Source organism: Megalopta genalis, chromosome 1 (assembly GCF_051020955.1).
Source record: "Megalopta genalis isolate 19385.01 chromosome 1, iyMegGena1_principal, whole genome shotgun sequence".
Classification (NCBI taxonomy): Eukaryota; Metazoa; Arthropoda; class Insecta; order Hymenoptera; family Halictidae; genus Megalopta; species Megalopta genalis.
The window spans coordinates 9,587,577-9,609,045 of NC_135013.1; the positions used below are offsets into that span (position 1 = coordinate 9,587,577).

A 21,469-nucleotide genomic window follows, 5' to 3' on the forward strand; every position below is an offset into this window, starting at 1 on the left:
GCGTTCGATATCGGTGGTATAATTGAATAAAAATTTCATGCAAACACACGTTTTGCTTAAAATGCTAGCATATTAAGATTACTAACAGTTACTGTGTACTGATTGGTTATAAGTAAAGCATTGACCAATCAGGATGAAGAGTTTGCTAAATGGGTGCTGCAAAAAGTTACAGTGCCATAACCGAGGTGTCGCCAATGGTAAAAGCACTGGGATTTTATAGACTTGTGCTAATGGCAGCCTTGACAAATACATGATGGCCGTTGCCACCGAATAGTGTAACGCGTACATGGAACTGTCGTGTGCCAGAAAAGTTTATTATTTTAAGTAGAATTTTTCCTCTCGTGTTGTTCATATATGTTGTTTTTGTTCGCGAAGGAATAAAAGGTTGTGTACAGAACTAAAATCATGCCGAAAGAAGTGTGAAAAAACGAAAAATTGTAAGAAGAAAACACGGGTGGCAAAACCGCGTTCGCGGAGGTAATATTGACAATTTTTCATCACGACGCTACTCTCATTTTTCCGCGTCAATATGAAATACACGCATCCAGGATAACTTCTTCGAGTTTCTGAGCTATACGAACCGAAAATTTTTTTACAGATGGTTGCTTTTTCTTTTGTTTACGCCTTGTCAGTTGGGCTTTTGTTGTGTGCATCCGCGCGCCGCTGGTACCCATAAGTGAGAGTGAGATGTATGCGATTCTTGTATGCGTGTAAGTGGCTTGTGTGGCACGTATGCTTGCACACAAGCATGCAAGTTATAACCTCAAAAAGTGTTTCCAGCTGTCGAATTTTTATTCAGAACTTTTTTCCCGCTATAAAATGATTATTTGTACCTGTAAGTGTGAGTGTAGTACAACAGTGTGTTGATTTCCATTCCATAACACATAACACAATTTCTCAATAATAACATCCACATCGTTTGACAGTAAAAGCTTTACTAATCAACATATTAATGATTTCCTGTAAATTAAAAGCAAAAATTATAGTTTGAGTGACATATTTCCTATGTATTCATGTATTATTAATGAGTAATTGAATATTGTTTACATGTTGCAGAACACAAATTGAGTGCTGATCCCAAGAAGCCATAAGTGTTTAGTGTATGTGACACTTTTAAACAAAACTGGAATGTGAATGAATTCTAAATCATAATTAATGGTTTGATCGTAAAATGTCTTGATATTAGTGTCCTAAATGTTTATAAACTGCTAAATAATGTCTGCCGAATATTACTTAGAGTTGGGATAATACAAAGGACATACATTTAGAAAGTGACATCCAAAATTGTTTTATATGCACAATTTCAAATGTAATGTCATGGAAAAATGTAGTTCAACTGTGTTTATACATGGATGTGATCCTGCAACAAATGTTCTTTAAAGATAAGTCAGAGTACTTTCAAAATGCAATTGTGCAGTTATTCTTTAATGGATAATGTAGTTCGAAAAAGAACTACCTATTACGCAAAACAAATTAATATCCAACTATGGTTAGCACTACAGTATGATATTAAACACAAATATCAACAACATATATAAACACAAATATTTTAAAGTGATAAGAAAGTGCTGCCTAAATAACGTGTGAAATACGAAGTTATATGGATGACAGGAATAGGAGACGTAGGTCGCAGACGCGTTGAGTGGCGCCGTAGCGCAAATCTAATCTTTCCCTGTCACTGAACTTAGTAACCATTGGTGAGTAATTCTCATATAGCCCAATATTAGTAAAAATTAGTAGAAGTTAACAGTCATCTAGTACTTGAAATTAAGAATTAAGGTTTTATGTTTACAAAAGCTTTAAGATAATTTTGGTTTATGATTTTATATCTGTATACTTTACATTTTTATGTATTAAAATTTATCTATATATATTACATCTTCTATTTCAGTTGGTAATTTGCAATGTGTATTACAAATGTATATAGGAGTACTTAGAAGTAAGCCTAGATAAACTGAAAAGGTGGCTAGACGCTGCCCAGAGTAAAGAGGGGCTGCGTGGGCATGCAGCAGCCTCAGTCACGCCCTCTTCTCGGGGACTCAGTATCCTCTACAACTTCCCCGACTGCTCGGCGTAACAATCCTGTTGCTGTTTTAACGCATCAACAAGTATGTTGTTTTCAAATATAAAGGCAATATATATGTTATTATTATCGTGTTATATTATAAATTGTATTTTGATTTTTAGTTGCAACAATTACAACAATTACAGGCCCAGAACTCGAGTGGTCAATCTCTGACATTTGCTTTGCAACAAACATCAAATAATGTAAGTATTTTTACTCAAAATCATAAAAAAAGAATTTCTTGAATTGTTTATTGTGAAAGAAACTAAGTAATTAATTCTATTATAAATGTTTGTATTGCAGCCACAAGACCAAGGAAATGGATCCACGACTGGAAATCACATAGTATATGTAAACCAACTAAATCATTTAAATCAGGGTACCATAAATCCCTCGGGGACTGGTATGGGCCTACCCCCGGCCACCCCCACTTTTGGGGTGGGCCTTAATATGGGATTGCCACTATCACTTCTAAATACCAGTCTTACATCCCTCACATCTAATGTTATCACAACGTCAAATCCTCTGCTCAATTTGGGCCTGCCAAGCATAAATACAGGACTACCTACGATAAATCCTAGCCTGAATCACTTGAATGCTATAAACTCCAACTTAACTTCGAATATTGGTTCAAACAGTATTAGTAATGGTTTATCTGGTTTGGGACAGGATTTAAATAATATAAATACTGGAATTAATAGACTTAATACGTTAAATTCGACGAGTTTAAACTCTGGATTATCGAATGTTAACACTGGAATTACTAACGTAAATCCGAATTTGACAAGTTTAAACTCAAACGTAAACCAGAATCTTACCAGTTTAAGCACAAACTTCACATCTCCAAGTTCTGGTGTGTCTGGTTTAACTACTATTAATCCAAACATAAATGCAAATTTGACGACAACCAGTATAAATTCTGGTGTAAATCAAGGTCTGAATCGACCTGTTAATGCTTTAACAACTGGATTGACTCAAACTAGTCTGAATTCTAACAGTACGCAATTTCCATTCCAAACCATACAGAGTATACAAAGTATTGCACCACACATTGTTGGATCGAATATTGCACACGTACCAAGTTCTGCCATATCTCAACACCCAAATTCAAACGTTTCTACAATTTCACAAATATCAAATGCTGGTACTCTAACCAGTTCCAGTATATTTACGAGCACTTCCAACGAACCAAATCATTCAACCACAGCAAATGTGAATCACGCTTCAAATGTGAATCTCACTACTAATATTCCACATCTTGGTACAATGCACTCAAATATATCTAATGTATCAACGTCTAATGTACAGCATATATCTGCATCAAACGAGCCGAATATGTCACTGAGTCATACATCTTCCTTAAGTTCCTCTCAATCAACTGGATTTCAACCTCAGCGACAGTATTCACAGGGAATTAACCCTGGTTTAAGTTCGTCAGTAACATTAACGGGCTCGTCTCAGCCATCAAATGTGGTCAGTACAATAAATACCGTAAAATCTATGCAAAACATTCAAAGTCAAAATATTAGTTCTCCAAGTAGCCCATTTTCGATACCATTGAAAAGTCCGGCGTCTAATATCGCACCTCCCACACCAAGCCCTAGTCCTAACAGGCTATTACTTAGAAGTCCAGCTTCGAATTCGATACAATCGAACCGGAATAGCCCTAGTCCTGTTGGGACATCAACTTCAAATAATAATTTTAATATACAAATGCAAAGTCCAATGCAGAGTCCAATGAGTGTTAGCCAAATTCAAAGTCCTGTACTTAGTCCATATCCTCCTGCAAAAAGTCCTCATCTATTAAGTGGAAATAACTCTCTAAACAACAGAAGTCCGGCACCTGGCGGTAGTCCTGGTCCACCTGTGGTAAGAAATTATTTTATTCATGGTATATAAATTTTCTGTGTTTTTACAGATTCTGTGTTCATTTACAGATTTCATAATATTATTTTTTACTTTCAGGTTAGATCTAATACACCCATACTGCAACAAGGTATGCAAGTATTGCAAATAATTCATGGTACACCACAGGGGTATCAATCAACACCAACACAGCTCGTAACTAGAACGCATCTCTTTGGAAATCAACAAATTCAAATAGCAACAACTAAGCCTGCTAAGCAACCTCCACAAATTTTACCAAAACCTCCTAATCAGCAAACAGCTGGATCACAGCAAAAACAACAACGTGTTACCACTACTATTACGAATCAAGTAACGTATTTTATTAAACTATAACTATTTTAAACATAATATTTCAAGAATTCAGTTTTAATTCAATTATTAAATAATTATAAGGTCACTCAGCAAACTCAGCCACAATTAGTCCTTGCTGGGCCACAACCAAATCCTACAGCAGCTACAATGATACCTACAGCACAAGGCCTCCTTTTAAATCAGGTATATAATTCTACGCATATGTTTAAGGTTTCCGTCATTTGCATGCTTGTTCATTATGAGATCATTTAAAAGAATACATGTTGTGCCTGTTCTAGCACTTACCAGTATAAAATACTTTTAATATGCTTGATTTCTATTATAACGGCTTATTTGCATTTTTAGTGTCACAAATATCTGCTTTGTGCTTCATATGTTTATCACATTTCATACATAGGTTTTGCCGTCAACGGGGCCCGTTATTGTACAACAGCAACCAGGTGGTGTTCAACTTATACTAAGAACGCCAGCAAGTGCCCAGCAACAAACACATACTGCACAGGTGATGGTTTCATCCATGCAGCCAAACAATTTCATCATATTCTATCATTGCTTACTTAATACTTACATAAAAGTTTCTTTATATATCACTTCAAATGTTACTTAAAATCATCTGTCATTTTTTCACATGGTATCAATTATCATAAGATTTTGTACGCATTTCATGGTTCTTATTGATTTATTTAATTCTTCGAATAAGTTATTAAAAATAAATCATATGCAACGGTCACAAATTCGATAAGGAAAATCAGAGAAAGAATGTTATCTTGTAAAATATATTTATTCATTATATAAAACCTATTCTTTTACAGTTAACACAGCAGCAGTTAGTAAGAGTTGTCACGGCACAAGGAATGCAATTACAAGGTATTACTCCTACATTTTTCGCTGTGCCTAATGGATTTCCTCCAGCCGCTTCTCCAGTAATTAGACATACTCCGTCAAGTCCTGCACCTTGTAAGTTGTATAATTTTATTTCAATATATTTCTCGGAAGTGCTAATTCAAATTCTGAAATCGTTTTTTTCATTCAGCTGCGAATTCTGGAACTGGCAACTCTATAGTGATTCAAAATGCAATGGTACAAAGTCCTCAACCACAGATTTCGCAAGTTGGATCAGGTACTAATACCGGCAGTACTACATGTACACAAACTGTTGTTGAACAGAGTTTGCTACCACCACCTAAAAAGAAAGCGAAGAAGAAAAAGAAAGCGAAACGAAAGGATGATGAACCACCGAAATTAGATCTTGCTAGTATAATGAAAATATCCGGGATAGGAGATGATGATGATATTTTTGATACTGATCTTACAACTGAATCTGAAGTTTCTTGTCAAGGTCAAGTTGAATCAAGTTCAGGACAAAATCTAGGACAACTCCCATCTCAAGTGACTATACCTACTAGTTCTGCTCAGAATCTGATACAAGTACCTGTACCAAATACAACGAATACACAAACTTCTGTGTCTCAGACACTTAATAGTCAACTTGTTGCCCAGCTTCAGATGCCTGTACAGAGCACAATACAGGGTCAATTACGATTTGCTCTTGGGGAAGATGGAAGAGTTGTTTTACATCGAACTCCGGAACCAAATCAACCAGAAATAGATCAGGCGACCGCTCAAGCATTACTACGATCGTTAACGCACGGAGGTGGTCAAAATTCGCCTATTATTTCGCAGCTTCTTGGACAGGCACAAACAACAACGCAGACTACACAAAGTACTGTATTACAGAGGCAGAAATTTGTTAAGTCTCCTCTATCATCCAGTGTTACAACAGTTACTACTACTGTAAGTCCTACAGGCCCTCAAAGTGTTACTTGTGCTACTAGTCCACAACATGTGCAAGTATGCTCGAAACCAAGTAATCAGCAAAAAAGTGTAAATGTTCCTCAAGAATCCAATCCTGTGTTAAACGTTTGTGTCCAAAGTAATCTTGGGTCTTTGCAAACATTGGATATGCAGCCTTCGAAAAACATTACCGTACAAAATCTTATACCAGCATCAAAAACGACTCCGTCATCTAACTCTAGCCTCGTACAATCCAACAATAATGTTTTGACGACTTCTGATGTTCTAGTACCGAAACCGCCGTGTACCACATTCAGTGTGCAAAGTTCTCGATTGACTAATCCGAACCAAGCAAATACTAATCAACAAAATTCTAATGTTTCTACACAAAAATCTAGTCAAGTGCGGCTCACGAATGCCTGCGTAACTACTAATGTACGACAAAATCTAAATAAAATATCACAAAGTAGTGCGCATGTTCAAAAGTCATTGCCAAATAGTTTAATTGTACAAAATGAACACACTATTGCAAAAAATAATCAGAATCTTCAGCAAGGGAACCAACAAGATAGTATCACATTGCAACAAGAAACACCAATGTTTCAGCATAATCAACATCAACAGATAACAGCGCAGACTGTGCAAACACAAAACGTTCAACATGTTTTTGAACAAAATCTTCAAACATCTGGATCAAATGTTCAACATAATTCTGTAAATATGTTGCAGCAACAAAGCTCCTGTAATACTATGCAACACGATACCATGAATGTTTTACAACATTCTAGTATTCAACAGAATACAATTAACGTGCTTCAGCAAAATGCAGCCGGTAATGTACAAAATATTGAGCAAAATTTACAATCTGGAATTAGTGATATAGCTCAAGCGCAACAAAATGTTATCACCAGTATGCAACAACAAAATACATCTGCTATTTTGCACAATACAAGTGTACAACAGAATGTAAACATGCAACAACAGAAAGTTGTTGCACAAGCTAATACGTTTTCTTCTGTTAATGCACAACATTTTGAAAGTCAAAATGCAGCTAACACCATGCAGCAGCAAGGACTAAATACACAACAAAATAGTCAACATCAAAATATTGTTATAACAAACGCTCCTGCTTCTTCTAATACTGTCCAACAAAATGAATCTCAAAAAGTAGAAACTCAGAGTACAACAATGCTTAATTCAGCAGCGAACAATATATTAAACAACGCGCCAAAAATTACACCTGAAATTTTGAATGCATTGAGCAATTTGAATCCCAATGATCAACTATTAATTGCAAATGCGAATGGACAGATGCAAGTAATAAGTCAACAACTGTTGCAACAATTTTTGGCTGGGCAATTAAACGCGACCAACCAGGTGCAAAATCAAAACCAAACTCAAAAAATAGTAATTGGTGAACCAGATGCAAATGGTCCGAATTTACAAGGTGTACAAATCAATACACCGACGAGTCAAATAATTGTAAATAGTTCTGGTGGAGCTCCTACTATTCAAAATAATATACAGAATATTGTAGTACAAGCTGCGCCTTCGCAAATGCCGCAACATATACAGATCCAAAATTCCGGATTTCCAAGTCAATTTATTGACAATCTAAATCAACAACAAATAAGAAATATAGGACAAACAAGTCAACCAAAGAAGGCGAAAATTGTTAAAAGAACAAAAACTGCTGTTACTACGCAAAACACTGGAAATGTTCAAGTATGTTGAAAAATTTTATTTTCATATTTTACTAATGTATTTATACTCGTTCTTACATAATGATTTGTTCCTAAATGTAATATTTGTAATATTAGGTAACAAAAACTGTTACGGTTTCCCGCCCAACAATGATATCAACGAATACAACAAACCTTCATAAAGTTGATAATTCTAGTAAAACAAATGCTGTGGTATCTCAAAGTACAAATCTGATTAAGAGTGAGTCTACTCAAATTGTCACAAATGGTCCTGTACTTCCACCATCTCCTGGAAGTCACTTATCTGTTCCCTCAAATGGTCAAATGGTTCAAAGAGTGCAGACCATTCAACTTCCTGCTCAAAAACAGCAAATGTTGAAAACTATACAATCTCAAATACAAGCTATATTAGCTCGTAAATCGGGTGCACAACCGGATCAATCGGTTTTAACAAAATTATATCAAGAACAAGCGAAAATTTTAGCAAGTGGAAAAGTTGTTAGCACTACGACACATTCCGTTAGCAGTGTAAGTTTTTATATAAAATCTACATTATAAATTTTGTTATAACTGTAATTAATAATAATAATAATGATGATATTAATACTGTTCTAAATAGGGTTCGGAAGCAAGTTTCAATGTAAATGCAGTCCCAACAATAGCATCTACCATAACACCGCAAAATTCTTTTAAAAATCAGACATCGGCAGTACAAACTCAAACACACACATCTACAACTGTAGTAACATCGCAAAATTTAAATCCAAGCATACCAACAACTGTGCAAAGTAACACAAGTAATAGTTATATGAATAATCTTACTGTAAGTAACGAAATATCCTAATGTGTTATTTTTAACATGTACACATATATTTATTAGTCGTTTATGCTCTATGATAATATGAATACTTGCAGGTACCACAAGTTGTGCAAGGACAACATTGTATACAAAACAGTCAGAATGTGCATCAAGCGCACACGAAACAGCACAAAACTTATCAAAATCATGGAAACCAGATATTGAGTCCGTCCTCTGCCAATATGCAAATTTTCTCACCACCAATAACATCTGTAGCTACTGTGCAGACCAACGCACAACAATTAGCTCCAGTTCAAACACAACCAACAGGAATGCAGCAATCAACGCAATGTCAAACTGATCCATTAGATATTAAACCAAACATACAAATATCAAGTCCTATTAAACAAGAACTATCTTCACCTATTCAAGTACAAGTTCAAAGTGGCTCTCCTGCAGGACAGGTAGCCTCGCCTAGAATGATTGGCAAAGGGCCACAAAGGATTCAAAGTCCAGTAAACACTAATAGCAATTCGAACAAACAGATTGTCAGTCCTAACAGTAATTCAAGTCCTTTAGTGAGTCCTAGACAAGGTGTAAAAAGACCTGCATCTAGCCCAATTTGCAGACAAATTAATCGTAGTGACTTGTAAGTCTAGTTTTCTTATTTTAACTCATTTTTACAAACAATTTAATGTATTTGTTATACCTAAAAATATGTTCGTATAATTATTATTATAGGTTAGAGCAACAGTTAAAAATGGATCAAAACGGTGCGATCAATCCAGATGTCAACACACCATTTTTAAGCAAGCGGGATGCTTGTAAACGTCTTGTAAGGTATCATTGTTTAAATGAACAAGTACTTAGTCCGAAGGATTTAGCGAAAGCTGATGAAATATTTGAAGAAACAGCAAAACATCTGTTAACAAAATTCAACTCTATGATGAACAAATACACGTACCTTCTTTTAATGGAAAGCATGGTATGTTACAGATTTCTTATTTCAAGGAAATTTATTCTGTGTATCTGATAATATTTATAAATTAGATTATATGAAATATATTCTGTAATTGAAATAATATTACAGCGAGAAGTGAGAACATCAGAACTTATGATGATTGATAGAACTTTTGTTGCTGAAGAACAGAGTATATTAAATAGGTTACGAGAACAAGAGGCTAAAGTTAATGGTATGTTTTTCCATAATTTTATGTATCAAGAGGAAGATGCCTAATACTTTTTTCAATAATAATTGTTTCATTATGGTTTCTAGAAGAATTTAAAAAGGAAGAAAAGCCATTGGTGCCAAAGGTTGAACCTGGTCTTACAGAAGAAGACAAATTATCATCACCATTAACTAACGTTTCTGTAAAACGTGAATTAGAAGATGACTTTCCAAGTGACGAAATCGAATGTAAACCAGTGATTAAATCAGCAAGTTGTACTAGTGGTGATTACGACGAGTGGGTAGAAATTCAAAAGGAACTCGGTGTATATCCATCTACCACAGACTCGTTCAAATGTAAAAATAGTAATAATAGTAGTAGTAATAGTGCATGTGCTGTGGCTGTAACAAAATCGTCGAAAGCTGAAAGAACACGAGCGAACGGTGAATGTCGTGCGAATGTATCAAGTGCGAGTGTTTCTGGAATTCAAAACACAGTTGTAAAAGACAGTTGTGAACAAGATAATACACCTGTTTTTGAGAGACGTTGGAGTAGCGCTACAGACCTTGAACGGGATCTACTAGAAGACACTGACAGCTTAGATGGACTGGCTTTACATTCTCAAACACAATGTCCAGGCTCTCTTCACATAACTAATGAAAGTGGGAACGGTAATGAACACGATGATATTACCGCACAGGTACAATCTGCTATTGATAGCATTCTTAATCTTAAAAAACGTCCTACAAACACATTACCTGGCAGTAGTGGTAACAGTGCATCACAGTCCAGTGAATCAAAGGACACAGTGCTTGACCAAGCAGTCCGCAGCATTTTAGGCTCGTGACCCTCCTTTAATAAAGTATGTTAAACAAGTGAAGTTAATGGTGAACATCAAGCTAATTGTTCGTTTTGAAAAATTTTAAAAGGACTATACATTCATTTTGGTGATTTTTGTGGTTAATGTGAATAATATATGAACTATGTTTGACATTAAGAATGCAACATTGTTTTTTCGGTAATGCATATCTAAACTCATGCAAATTGTTGCTAAATTATTTGTACAAAAAAATCGTGCAGCCTTAATTTCATTTATATATAAATTAAAACAGACTAACTGGATTATGCAATTCTACATTTTTCTCCAAAGTTTTGTTCTGCAATGGCAATAACTATTCATAATATAAAAACATGTATACTTTCCAGTAGTCTAGCTGTAATAAAGCCATCGCGTTTACCTAATTCTAGCAGCTGTACATGTGGATAGATAGAGAGATAGATCGATAGATAGTTAGTTAAATAAATAGATAACTCGCTCAGATTTTTCAATCTGCCACTTTATAATGTAATTTTGTAAAAAGTAATTATTTAAAAGCAACTTATTCCACTTTGTCTGTAGTACTTGTAGAGAAATCTTGCGAATACTTAAAACTGGGTCGGTAAATTGTACATACGTTTTTAACGTGTATTATTAATATTATTATTGCTATTATTTGTATTATTGTTATTGAGATTTACTCTCAGAATTATTATTGTATTATTATTATTAATATTATTATTATATTATAATAATTATTACTATTATTGTCAATGATACCATTGTCTCAAATACTGAGGAATGTATGGTATAAAGAGAAAGTAGTGGTTTAAGAGACTGAAATGGAAGACAATGAAAAAAGCATAGAAGGCAAATGATATATAAGGTGAAAAGGGAACACAAAACCTCTATATTAATTTGAATTCATTTCTATTTAATGTATATGCAGTCTTAAATGTTGAAATGCAAAATCAAACAGGCAAACATTTTTTAAGTAGATATAGCGTTTTACAACTTCTTTGTCATCACATGAAATCACAATAGACCTGGGTAATTGATGAGTACATGTGTAGAGAGCACATGTGTGGAAAAAGGGTAAACCCACATTGGTAACATTTTAAGCAAATGATAGATAACCGGTGAGTAAGGTTTAGAAAGCAAATCTTTCTATATGTGCCTTTTTTATTTTTTACATAGTTGATGACTAATAATATCATATATGTACACTTGACTCATGACTTTGATTCACGCGATGCTAATATGTCAAATAATAAATGCAGATTTTAAATCAGTAAATTAAACATACAGAACGATGGTCTGAGTTAATCATTTTCTAGGTATCTCACTAATTACAAAAATAATTCTTCATCACCGACAGTGCTTTTGCAAGAAGAATTTAGTTATGTAACTGTATTTTTGCATCCTTTTCCCACATAAATTCATGATAGCTCTCTATACACAGAGGCAATGAAATGTTTTTGGCAAAAGCAATCCAAGACTGACGTATATACAGAGAATCAAGCAAAACTATGTAATGTATTACAATAAGAAATAATCATTTGTACATAATATTCAATTACACTCTCGACGGCAATCGTGACTTAATGAATTCTTCAAAGATTTTAAAATTTGGATATGCTAAAGTTCTTTTGATCCTAATAAATTGCCGATATTTCACGAGCTCGTGTACGAAAATATTTTTATCCTTGCCTGTATTAAGATTTTAATTTGCAGCATGAAATTTGATTTTCAGTATTGACAATTCTCCGTAACAGTGTAATAATGCCTAATGAGAGTGGAGTGGTTAATACGATAAAATGTAATTATTATTACCAATTACATGATTATAGATATCATGATTCATGAATATCTTATAATGAACATATTCCTCTCCTATCACAATATCATGGAATTATTAATATTCCATTGTAAATGCAAGATATTAGGTGCCTTATGATACAATGTTCAGTGAACTTTTTTTACCCTGTCAACTATGCATTATTTTAGTACCAAACACAAAATAATTGAGTATTACGCATAGATCAAAATGATTTATCATATTTCTTATTTAATTGTGTTCATTTGTAATATAGAAAAGTATTATTATAGTTGCATTGTCTTTTCAAAACTATAGAATTTTCATTAACTATTGTACTCTGAATATTAGTATAGTAAGACATTTTTTAACAAATGCTTGAATGTGCTTTATATGTCTACCTTATATGAAATTGCATGTTTTTTACGTGTACCTACATATCAATTTATACCAAAGAATACAAAATTAACTGAAATTGAGCCACCAATACTAATGATAGCATTCGTAGTAGTAATTAGTAATGACTTAAATTAATATTTTCCTTGTGTAGGTACACTGTGACATTTGCTTTTGAATTAGCTTTACTTCTGCTTTAAAAATATGTAATTATGTAAAAAATTTACGTAACAGAATCGAAATACAAATATTTAATGATATGAAGTATTGATGCATGTAAATTACAAAAAAAATTAAGTATATAATATACATACATATGTATATCGAAAAATATCGAAAACCAGTCTTAAATGTGTTACGTTTACTAAAAAATATATCAACCACTTTTATAATTTTTCAATATCATAGTAATAGATAAAAATATTTAAAAGGTAAGTTGAAATGTTGCATATTGTAGAGTAAATGAGTGCAGTAAATAAAAATGTAAATAAAAAATGCATATTCCAAGAACGATTGTTTAGTAATTTAAAAGAATATTCATGAAAAAATTGCCAAAGTCAATAATGTTTCAGAATTTTTATTATTTTTTAGGATACCGTAATAATGAGAGCAGCATGTGTGTGTCATAGTTTATATGTATATGTAGACATCTCAGCGACATGCTGCGTGATTTCTAGTGACCTCTTGTAATTGCATGTGTGTATAGTACACTGGCGTATTCGTTACACGTATAAATGTACCTGTTTGTAAATAATTTTTGTTATGTGTAAAATTTAGTGCATGAAACAAAATGATTCCAGAAATGACTGTAAAAATGACCCAACATGAAATAAATGATGATACTGAAGATGACCCTTACGAAGTGGAAAAATGCGGTAAATGGATTGATGCGTGTAATTTAAATAAGGTTCGAATGATTTATCTATGAAATTAATATTTTATCACTTAGAATTGTAAGATCGAATTGTAATGGAAGATTTTATTTCTATTCTACTTCCTAAATAATATTAAAAAAAAAAAACTTATTATGAAGGTTAAACGTGTCTACCGTAATATTTTCATTTACTAATGCTTACAAGTAGAATATGATATCTTATATTAAATAAATGCATATCTAGTATGTAGGAAAATCTTAATTTAATGAATATGAAATACTTTCAGATTTGTTTACAATTTCCTGATAGCCTTTTACATGATTCTGTAAAAATTGCATTATGTTTGGAGAATCGTATCAAGAAGAAAGTATACATTTTGGGAGATACTACTTGTGGTAGTTGTTGCATTGATGAAATAACAGCTCAACATATCAATGCAGATGGTATCATACATTTTGGTCATGCTTGTTTAAATCCTACTGCGAGATTACCAGTATTCCACGTTTTGCCAAAGAAAGAAATTAACGTGACAGAAGTCGTTGACAAATTTAAATCTAATTTTGAAGATAAATCTAAAAAGCTATTATTCTTTTATGATGTTGCTTATGCACATAAAATTGGTAAGTTCTATAATATTAGAAAAACATTAGCACATTAAATTTATGAATTCTTATGAATGTCTTTTAATTACAGAAAGTATACAAAGAATTTTATGTCCACTTTATGAAAATTTGATCTTCTCTTCTTTAAACTGCAGTTCCAATGTAAAATATACAGATATCAAAGACAATTCATCTGTAGTAGTCTTAGGTAGAAGTTTTAACTTAGGAAAAGGTTTCAGTATAAGGGAGTATGAAGCATTTTACCTTGGATGTGGTGAAAAAACATTTACTACATTAGCAGTAACAATCCCTGTAAAGAAATGGTATTATTTTGAAAATAATAATGTTATTGAATCCCAAGCTTTAAATACTCCATGGTTAAAAAGAAGAAGATTTTTGATTGAAAAATTAAAAGATGCTAAAGTTGTTGGTATAATTGTAGCCACATTAGGAATTAAAGATTATTTGGAGACATTAACAATGGTTAAAAATATTCTTAAAAATAAGAATAAAAAATGTTATATTCTAAGCATAGGTAAAATTAATCCAATGAAACTTGCAAATTTTCCAGAGGTATGTAAATTACATTGTGTGAATTTTTATCCAAAACAACAGTAATATTTTTACATATGCATATTTACAGATTGATGTTTTTGTCATGATAACATGTCCTGAAAATGAAATGTTCGATTCTAGAGAGTTTTTAAAACCAATACTTATGCCTTACGAGGTAGAACTAGCATTTAATAGCTCAAGAGAATTGTATACAGAGTATTGTATGGATTTTCGACAAATTCTACCAGGAGGAATACATTATGTTGATTTTACATCATCGATGGATGCAGATATTTCTTTAATTACTGGTGAACTTAGAAATTGTAATAAAAATGTTCCATGTTCAGATAAGATGAATGCACTGGCAATTAAAGATTCAGGTATTTTAGTCTCATAAAAACACTCTAGCAATAAATATTTCTCCAATAACATTATTTTGATTGAATTAGGGGTTGTCGCAATTGGAAAAGCAGGAGCAGAATTTTTGAACAATAGATCTTGGAAAGGTGTTGAGCAAAGATTGGGAAAAGATGAAGTACATTCAGCGGATATTGGTCGATCTGGTTTACCTACCAGTTATGATAGTGAACCCCTTATAGAAAAAAAATAATAATTGAACATTAATAATTAATAAGTAAAACCAAAATTTTGGTGTACAATATGTGTATAATATAACGCACTTAACTATAAATATATTTTATTTACTTTATAATAATTTTAGTTTTATTGTTTGCAGTATAGTATTATAAGTTTAAAGGCCTGAATTAAATTAAAAAAATGTATATAATGTAAGTACATAGATGTGATAGCTTCTTTTTACAGCCGAACACGTGTCACATTGCTGACGTAAACGCAAAGCGAGATATCGAAATATGTACATACGTATGTACACATACGTTCTATATGATCAGCTGTGCTCTGTCAAATTGTAATACTAGTAGTACATTCAGGAGAAATGTGTGTCTAAGTATCGTGAATAATGTAAAAATATTTTAAAAATGAATTTATATTTAAATAATAAACTCTCGTGTAAAAGTTTTATCATTTACACAATCCTTTGCGTTTTTGGTGCATGTATTGCTGTGTTAAATGCCGAAGAAACATCTAACCTCAAACATGAAAATGTCACATTGGACAATAAGACTATTACGCTGCAAAATATTACGCAGACATATTTGAATAGCAGTACGTTATTACAAACACGTGCATCTGAAAAATCCGTCACTAACAATGTGAATATAAGCATCTCTGAACCAAATATCACAGATACTAAATTTCAAATTATATCTACAAGTACAGTTCGATTGGATCACGACATTAATAATGAAACTACCGAAAAAGTTAATACTGTTACAATAAATAATACCATTGACAAAAATGGGAGTACTGTACCAGATTTTGTGGTTTCATCACAAAGTCCAGATATTAGCAATGCAACAAATGCAAGTACTACAACTATTACTCCAGCAGAACCAGTATTGCCCGATAAGGGATCTGCGGAAGAAGAACACAATAGTTCTATGTCTATATTTTTTGTTCTCTGTGTATTAGCCTTAGGCATTTTACTTATACACTTGATGCTACAAACAAATTTCCAATATCTACCTGAATCTGTAGTAATTGTTTTCTTAGGAGGAGCCATTGGCATGATTATAAATCTTATGTCAAATCAGAATATAGCTAATTGGAGAAAAGAAGAAGCATTTTCTCCAACTGCATTTTTCCTTGTACTTCTACCACCCATCATATTTGAATCAGGATATAACTTGCACAAAGGAAATTTTTTTCAGAACATTGGCAGTATCTTAGTTTTTGCTATTTTTGGTACAGCAATATCAGCATTTGTTATTGGTGCTGGAATATATCTATTAGGATTAGCTCAAGTAGCATATAAACTTAGTTTTGTTGAAAGTTTTGCATTTGGATCTTTAATATCTGCAGTAGATCCTGTTGCTACTGTAGCTATATTTCATGCCTTAGATGTAGATCCAGTATTAAATATGTTAGTTTTTGGAGAATCTATCTTAAATGATGCAATTTCTATTGTATTAACCACTTCTGTATTAGAATCTAATAATGCGTCAACTACTAGCGAAGCCATTATTCTTGGCTTAAATAGATTTTGTCTCATGTTCTTTGCTTCTGCGGGCATTGGAGTTGTTTTTGCTCTTATAAGTGCATTGTTACTCAAACATGTGGACCTTAGAAAAAATCCTTCTCTTGAGTTTGGACTTATGTTGGTATTTACCTATGCACCATATGTATTAGCAGAAGGCATCCAATTATCTGGTAAGATTTTCAATATTTAAATTTATTATTGCCACATTGCAATATAAGTAAATTATTAATTTTTATTTCAGGTATTATGGCAATTTTATTTAACGGGATCGTAATGTCGCATTATACTCATTTTAACTTATCAACTGTGACTCAAATTACAATGCAACAGACCATGAGAACACTGGCATTTATTGCTGAAACTTGTGTGTTTGCTTATTTGGGTCTAGCTTTGTTCAGCTTTAGACATCGAGTAAAATATTCTCTACTTAATATTATTTTCATTATTTGTTATATGTTACATTAATGAAATAATTGTATTTCAATCTTAGGTTGAACCTGCGTTAGTTGTATGGTCCATAATCCTCTGTCTCATTGGTAGAGCTGCAAACATCTTTCCTTTAGCTCTCCTTGTTAATCGTTTTCGAGAGCATCAGATTACTAGGAAAATGATGTTTATAATGTGGTTTAGTGGTTTGCGAGGTGCTATTTCTTATGCTTTGTCACTTCACTTGGATTTCAGTGATGAAACCCGACATGTGATTATCACAACTACATTAATTATTGTGTTATTTACAACATTAATTTTTGGTGGTTCAACCATGCCGCTGTTAAAGTTTTTGAGAGCTGAGAAGAAGCAAAAGAGTAACAGTAGAAGAAAGAGAAAGGATAAAGAAGTGTCTTTGAGTAAAACTAGAGAATGGGTAAGTTTATGGATATTTAAGTACATGCAATATATAAATATGTACTAGATTAAATGCATATATATATTGTATATACAATACATACACTTTGTATATACAAAGTGTCCCAAAATTATCGTATTTCCGGGAAGTGGGAGGTTCATGAGGTCATTTGAAGCAACTTTTTCCTTAGCATACATGCAATCCGCGGTTTTATATATTTATGTAATTTATATGTATAATACACTTTTATTTTAGGGCCAAACAATAGATTCTGAGCATCTATCAGAACTTACAGAAGAAGAAATTGAAGTATCGTTCCTTCAATCACGAATTCGTGGTTTTGCAAGATGGGATTTAAAGTTCTTTATTCCTTTCTTTACAAGAAGGTTTACCCAACAAGAACTGAAAGATTGTAAATCACAAATGACAGATCTAACAAATCAATGGTATCAAGCTATTCGAATAAGTCCTATGGAATCAGATGATGACGTAACTACTGCATCAACAGCGCAATTAAATATAAATTTATCTGGGGAAAGTAGAACTCAGATTCATGGAAAACAAAACAAAGGACGTCCAAGTCATGGGTCTATATTAAGTATATAATAGATAACTGTGTGGTATGCTAAATGTGCTACCAATGCTGTGCTTATATGTGAATGTATCTAAGCGTTTATTGATAATGTTATTTATGTTCACTATAATTTAGAAAAAATATTTTCTATAATCACAGGCAGGGTTTGTTTAACTTTTTCCAATTTACATTCAATTGAATCAGTATTTGATATCATACATGATAAAATATTAAAACATCGATAAAAAATCTGTTAGCTTCAGCAAATTGCTTAAAATTGTTACGTAATCATAAAATTTCTCTGACCAAACTTATTTGATGTTTAAAATATTGGCTTCGCTCTCAGGGCTTATTATTGGTGAAGGGCTATAGTTGAAGTACAATTAAACTTTTGCATAATTAATAAATTTATAATTAATTTACAGGGGGGTTGAGGATTGGTCTGATTATTAATTGAATCCGTAGATCAAAACGTAAGTGTTGCATAAAACGACTATATTACATATAGAAGTTAGCCCAACATTATTAATGTGGCATTCGTGAATGATAAATAAGTCCCTACATGCTATTATAAATTTATGTTCCTTCTTAGTTTATTAGAGCTAGTTAATAATCTACCGAAATGGAGAAACATGTGATATTCTCAAAACAATTCTAACTTCTGCACAAAAGTAATGTATAAATATATTACTTATACACATATATTAATTTTTATATGCTAATTATGCTGCATATCATGCAAAATAAATATTTGTATAAAATTATAGGACTCGTATGGCACTAAAAACTTAAATATTATAACGAGTGATATAGTTTATTTTCATAGAAGTAATGTTTAATTTTTAAATTCGTAAAAATGATTTTACATTCGTTAGTATTATAAAATTGAAATTATTTTTAATCTGTCTTAAGTACATATTTATACACAGAGATGTATTATAATAAGATATTTGCCAGGACCACCTATAATAATTTTAGTACACTAAATACAAATTTTTATTTTTAAACAATTTCCATTTCATGATTAAAATGCAGTTTAATTCTAAATTTTATTTCACTGTTTTAACTATTATCTGTAAGACTTGCAAATATCCTGTTATACTGTATATATTGTATGTATAATACATTTAATGCACGGCATTAGTACTTTATAACGCGAAGTGCTTTTTGATTTAGTATTATTTTGTTTAAATAATTTGTAAGAAACGACCTTCTTCTTCTGAAGACAAAGACAAAAGTGTGTAACTTGTTTAAATCATATCAATTATAATTTAAAGAAAATGAAGGTAATTACATAACATCAAAATGAAAAGTAACTAGAACGGAACGCCTCTGTCCATGCTCTTTTAAAAGTATTCTAAATATGTACAATAATATCAATGATACGCACATAGACAATAAGAACATATAGTTTGTATAATAAATGATTAATTTCAAAAGGAAAAGATTTTTTTGCCAAATCTGAAAGTAATGATAAATGCAAGAAGGGAAAAAGAAAATACACGTTGTTTCATTTTAGTGTGAATTTATTTTCGATATATACCGATCTCAGGAGGTGGGTAAGTGGGTCTGTTATCTTATTTTTCTGCGGCAGAGCACATAACGGAGGCAGCGTCTAAAACATCAAATCCGTTTATTTGTTCGACTCGTTATCGCTACTTTTATTATGTCCTACGTTCTCCTTTTATGCCTCGTTTGATCGTACATCGAGTGACTGGAGCACGAGGCACGCTTTTTATTTATAAATTACAATGTCTTGTAAGTTTTCTAGTTTGAAACTTACAAAACTGAATTCGAAATTTTCTTTACAAGGGGGTGGGGTCACTTATCTCTTGTATCCGTCACTTTTTAAGTAAAAGCATAACTTTTTCGTTACTGATAGTTGCAATTTAAATTCTATCTTTTAGTCAAACACTAATATACCGAAGAACGTTATTTACTCTTTTTACTACTATTGAAGTATTGTCTATAAGCACATTAGAACACACTTGCCTCCCGTTCATCGATGCTCCAGTCAATTTAAGTTACATATTATCCTCTACGCGAATGGTCATTTGCGCATTGGATTGCCGTCCAATAAACTCCTAAAAATCATCACGTATTAAGAGCGCCTAGACGCGCTCTCGTCGACAATAGTTATATTGTTATTAATGCTCAGTACGGTACATGGTGTGTATATGTACAACATCGAGCAATCGGCTAAGCATGCAGAGTTAAATGATCGCTATAACGCTACGACCAGTATGTGTGACTATGTACCAATCAATAAGATTAGATTAAACATCCAATCTCGTTGATTTATTATAGAATAGCTCCAATGAATTATAGACTCTATCGTTACGCGGTGTATATAATCTATTGGAGCCGGATTTCCCCCCTCCACATTCTTCTAAATTGCCGACTTTTACTGCAAACACCCGGTCTAAAAATGTGTAAAACCCTCCAATATACTTTTCAATATGTACATTACCTCATAGACACGTGTTGCACACGGCACGACTTACGTAATATAATTTGGTGTTCATTTGAGACTGTTTCCTGCCCATTTTGTTTTTATTAGCCCTTAACAAATGCTCAGAAGATTCCTTCTCTGAACATCGTCTATTTTCTTTAAATTTCGTTATTACAAAAAAAACTATCGTAGATCCCCGCAATCTCTAAATTTGGCTGTCACTTTTATATGTGTTCTCTTGGGTGCTATTACTGTTATAAGTATATTCAGGGGACACTGGATCAGTCGAAAAAAAGCGACAGACTTTTCAATGATTCGGGTTCAACTCAATCTGAAAACGGCGCTCATCGTATGCGCCTTCGATTAGCTTCGATTAGCTACGTATAATTCACAAATTACATCGAAATCATTATACTTCTGCAGTATGTAAGTAGTTCCACCGATTAAAATATTAATCTCTTAAATGGATTCGAGTTTAGGTCCCTACAATAAAACGCGCTCTCTCTCTCTCTCTCTCTCTCTCTCTCTCTTTCTCTTTCGAAATTGATTTGATCTCCATTTGATGTCCTTATTCTACACACCATCAGAAATATCGTCGTTCATCGAACAGAGAAAACGCACGTCGAGTCTTTGAATTTTACTGCATATGAATACAATTATTTACTCGTA

The 21,469-nt window shown here is 32.6% G+C and overlaps 3 protein-coding genes across 9 annotated transcripts; all 3 read left to right on the top strand.

Annotated features, from left to right (window-relative positions):
- The first annotated feature begins 242 nt into the window (after positions 1 to 242).
- LOC117229006 (uncharacterized) lies at positions 243 to 12,247 on the top strand. 5 transcript variants are annotated; one of them, XM_033485125.2, is made up of 16 exons: positions 243 to 477; positions 1,057 to 1,697; positions 1,892 to 2,108; positions 2,188 to 2,268; positions 2,369 to 3,934; positions 4,031 to 4,282; positions 4,367 to 4,468; positions 4,683 to 4,787; positions 5,098 to 5,242; positions 5,319 to 7,804; positions 7,900 to 8,310; positions 8,402 to 8,605; positions 8,698 to 9,230; positions 9,323 to 9,566; positions 9,672 to 9,774; positions 9,858 to 12,247. In XM_033485125.2, exons 3-16 carry the CDS (start codon positions 2,004 to 2,006, stop codon positions 10,595 to 10,597), a joined length of 7,077 nt encoding a protein of 2,358 aa, XP_033341016.1. In that variant the 5' UTR covers positions 243 to 477; positions 1,057 to 1,697; positions 1,892 to 2,003; the 3' UTR covers positions 10,598 to 12,247. The 5 variants fall into 5 exon arrangements, with proteins under 5 accessions (XP_033341016.1, XP_033341017.1, XP_033341015.1 ...); XM_033485126.2 differs by having other exon boundaries at positions 9,861 to 12,247; XM_033485124.2 differs by having other exon boundaries at positions 1,928 to 2,108.
- A 144-nt stretch (positions 12,248 to 12,391) lies between these two features.
- Positions 12,392 to 15,850, top strand: Dph2 (Diphthamide biosynthesis 2). Of its 2 annotated transcripts, none has more exons than XM_033485017.2 (5): positions 12,392 to 13,686; positions 13,941 to 14,274; positions 14,348 to 14,829; positions 14,900 to 15,191; positions 15,261 to 15,850. In XM_033485017.2, the coding sequence occupies exons 1-5, from the start codon at positions 13,570 to 13,572 to the stop codon at positions 15,419 to 15,421; spliced, it is 1,386 nt and encodes a 461-aa protein (XP_033340908.2). In that variant the 5' UTR covers positions 12,392 to 13,569; the 3' UTR covers positions 15,422 to 15,850. The 2 variants fall into 2 exon arrangements, with proteins under 2 accessions (XP_033340908.2, XP_033340911.2); XM_033485020.2 differs by having other exon boundaries at positions 12,392 to 13,654.
- Positions 15,804 to 19,866, top strand: Nhe1 (Na[+]/H[+] hydrogen exchanger 1). Of its 2 annotated transcripts, none has more exons than XM_076520815.1 (5): positions 15,804 to 17,100; positions 17,172 to 17,341; positions 17,421 to 17,792; positions 18,030 to 18,372; positions 18,774 to 19,866. In XM_076520815.1, the coding sequence occupies exons 1-5, from the start codon at positions 15,810 to 15,812 to the stop codon at positions 18,803 to 18,805; spliced, it is 2,208 nt and encodes a 735-aa protein (XP_076376930.1). In that variant the 5' UTR covers positions 15,804 to 15,809; the 3' UTR covers positions 18,806 to 19,866. The 2 variants fall into 2 exon arrangements, with proteins under 2 accessions (XP_076376930.1, XP_033340906.1); XM_033485015.2 differs by having other exon boundaries at positions 18,030 to 18,361.
- Positions 19,867 to 21,469: the final 1,603 nt, after the last annotated feature.

Bases quoted from the DNA above. Each gene is read 5' to 3' on its own strand.
- LOC117229006 (XM_033485125.2), top strand. From the start codon at position 2,004: ATGCAGCAGCCTCAGTCACGCCCTCTTCTCGGGGACTCAGTATCCTCT. The intron at 2,269-2,368 runs GTAAGTATTTTT...TTTGTATTGCAG, and splicing joins TGCAACAAACATCAAATAAT to CCACAAGACCAAGGAAATGG. The intron at 7,805-7,899 runs GTATGTTGAAAA...TTGTAATATTAG, and splicing joins AAAACACTGGAAATGTTCAA to GTAACAAAAACTGTTACGGT.
- Dph2 (XM_033485017.2), top strand. From the start codon at position 13,570: ATGATTCCAGAAATGACTGTAAAAATGACCCAACATGAAATAAATGAT. The intron at 13,687-13,940 runs GTTCGAATGATT...AAATACTTTCAG, and splicing joins ATGCGTGTAATTTAAATAAG to ATTTGTTTACAATTTCCTGA. The intron at 14,830-14,899 runs GTATGTAAATTA...GCATATTTACAG, and splicing joins AACTTGCAAATTTTCCAGAG to ATTGATGTTTTTGTCATGAT.
- Nhe1 (XM_076520815.1), top strand. From the start codon at position 15,810: ATGAATTTATATTTAAATAATAAACTCTCGTGTAAAAGTTTTATCATT. The intron at 17,101-17,171 runs GTAAGATTTTCA...TTTTTATTTCAG, and splicing joins AGAAGGCATCCAATTATCTG to GTATTATGGCAATTTTATTT. The intron at 17,342-17,420 runs GTAAAATATTCT...TTTCAATCTTAG, and splicing joins TGTTCAGCTTTAGACATCGA to GTTGAACCTGCGTTAGTTGT.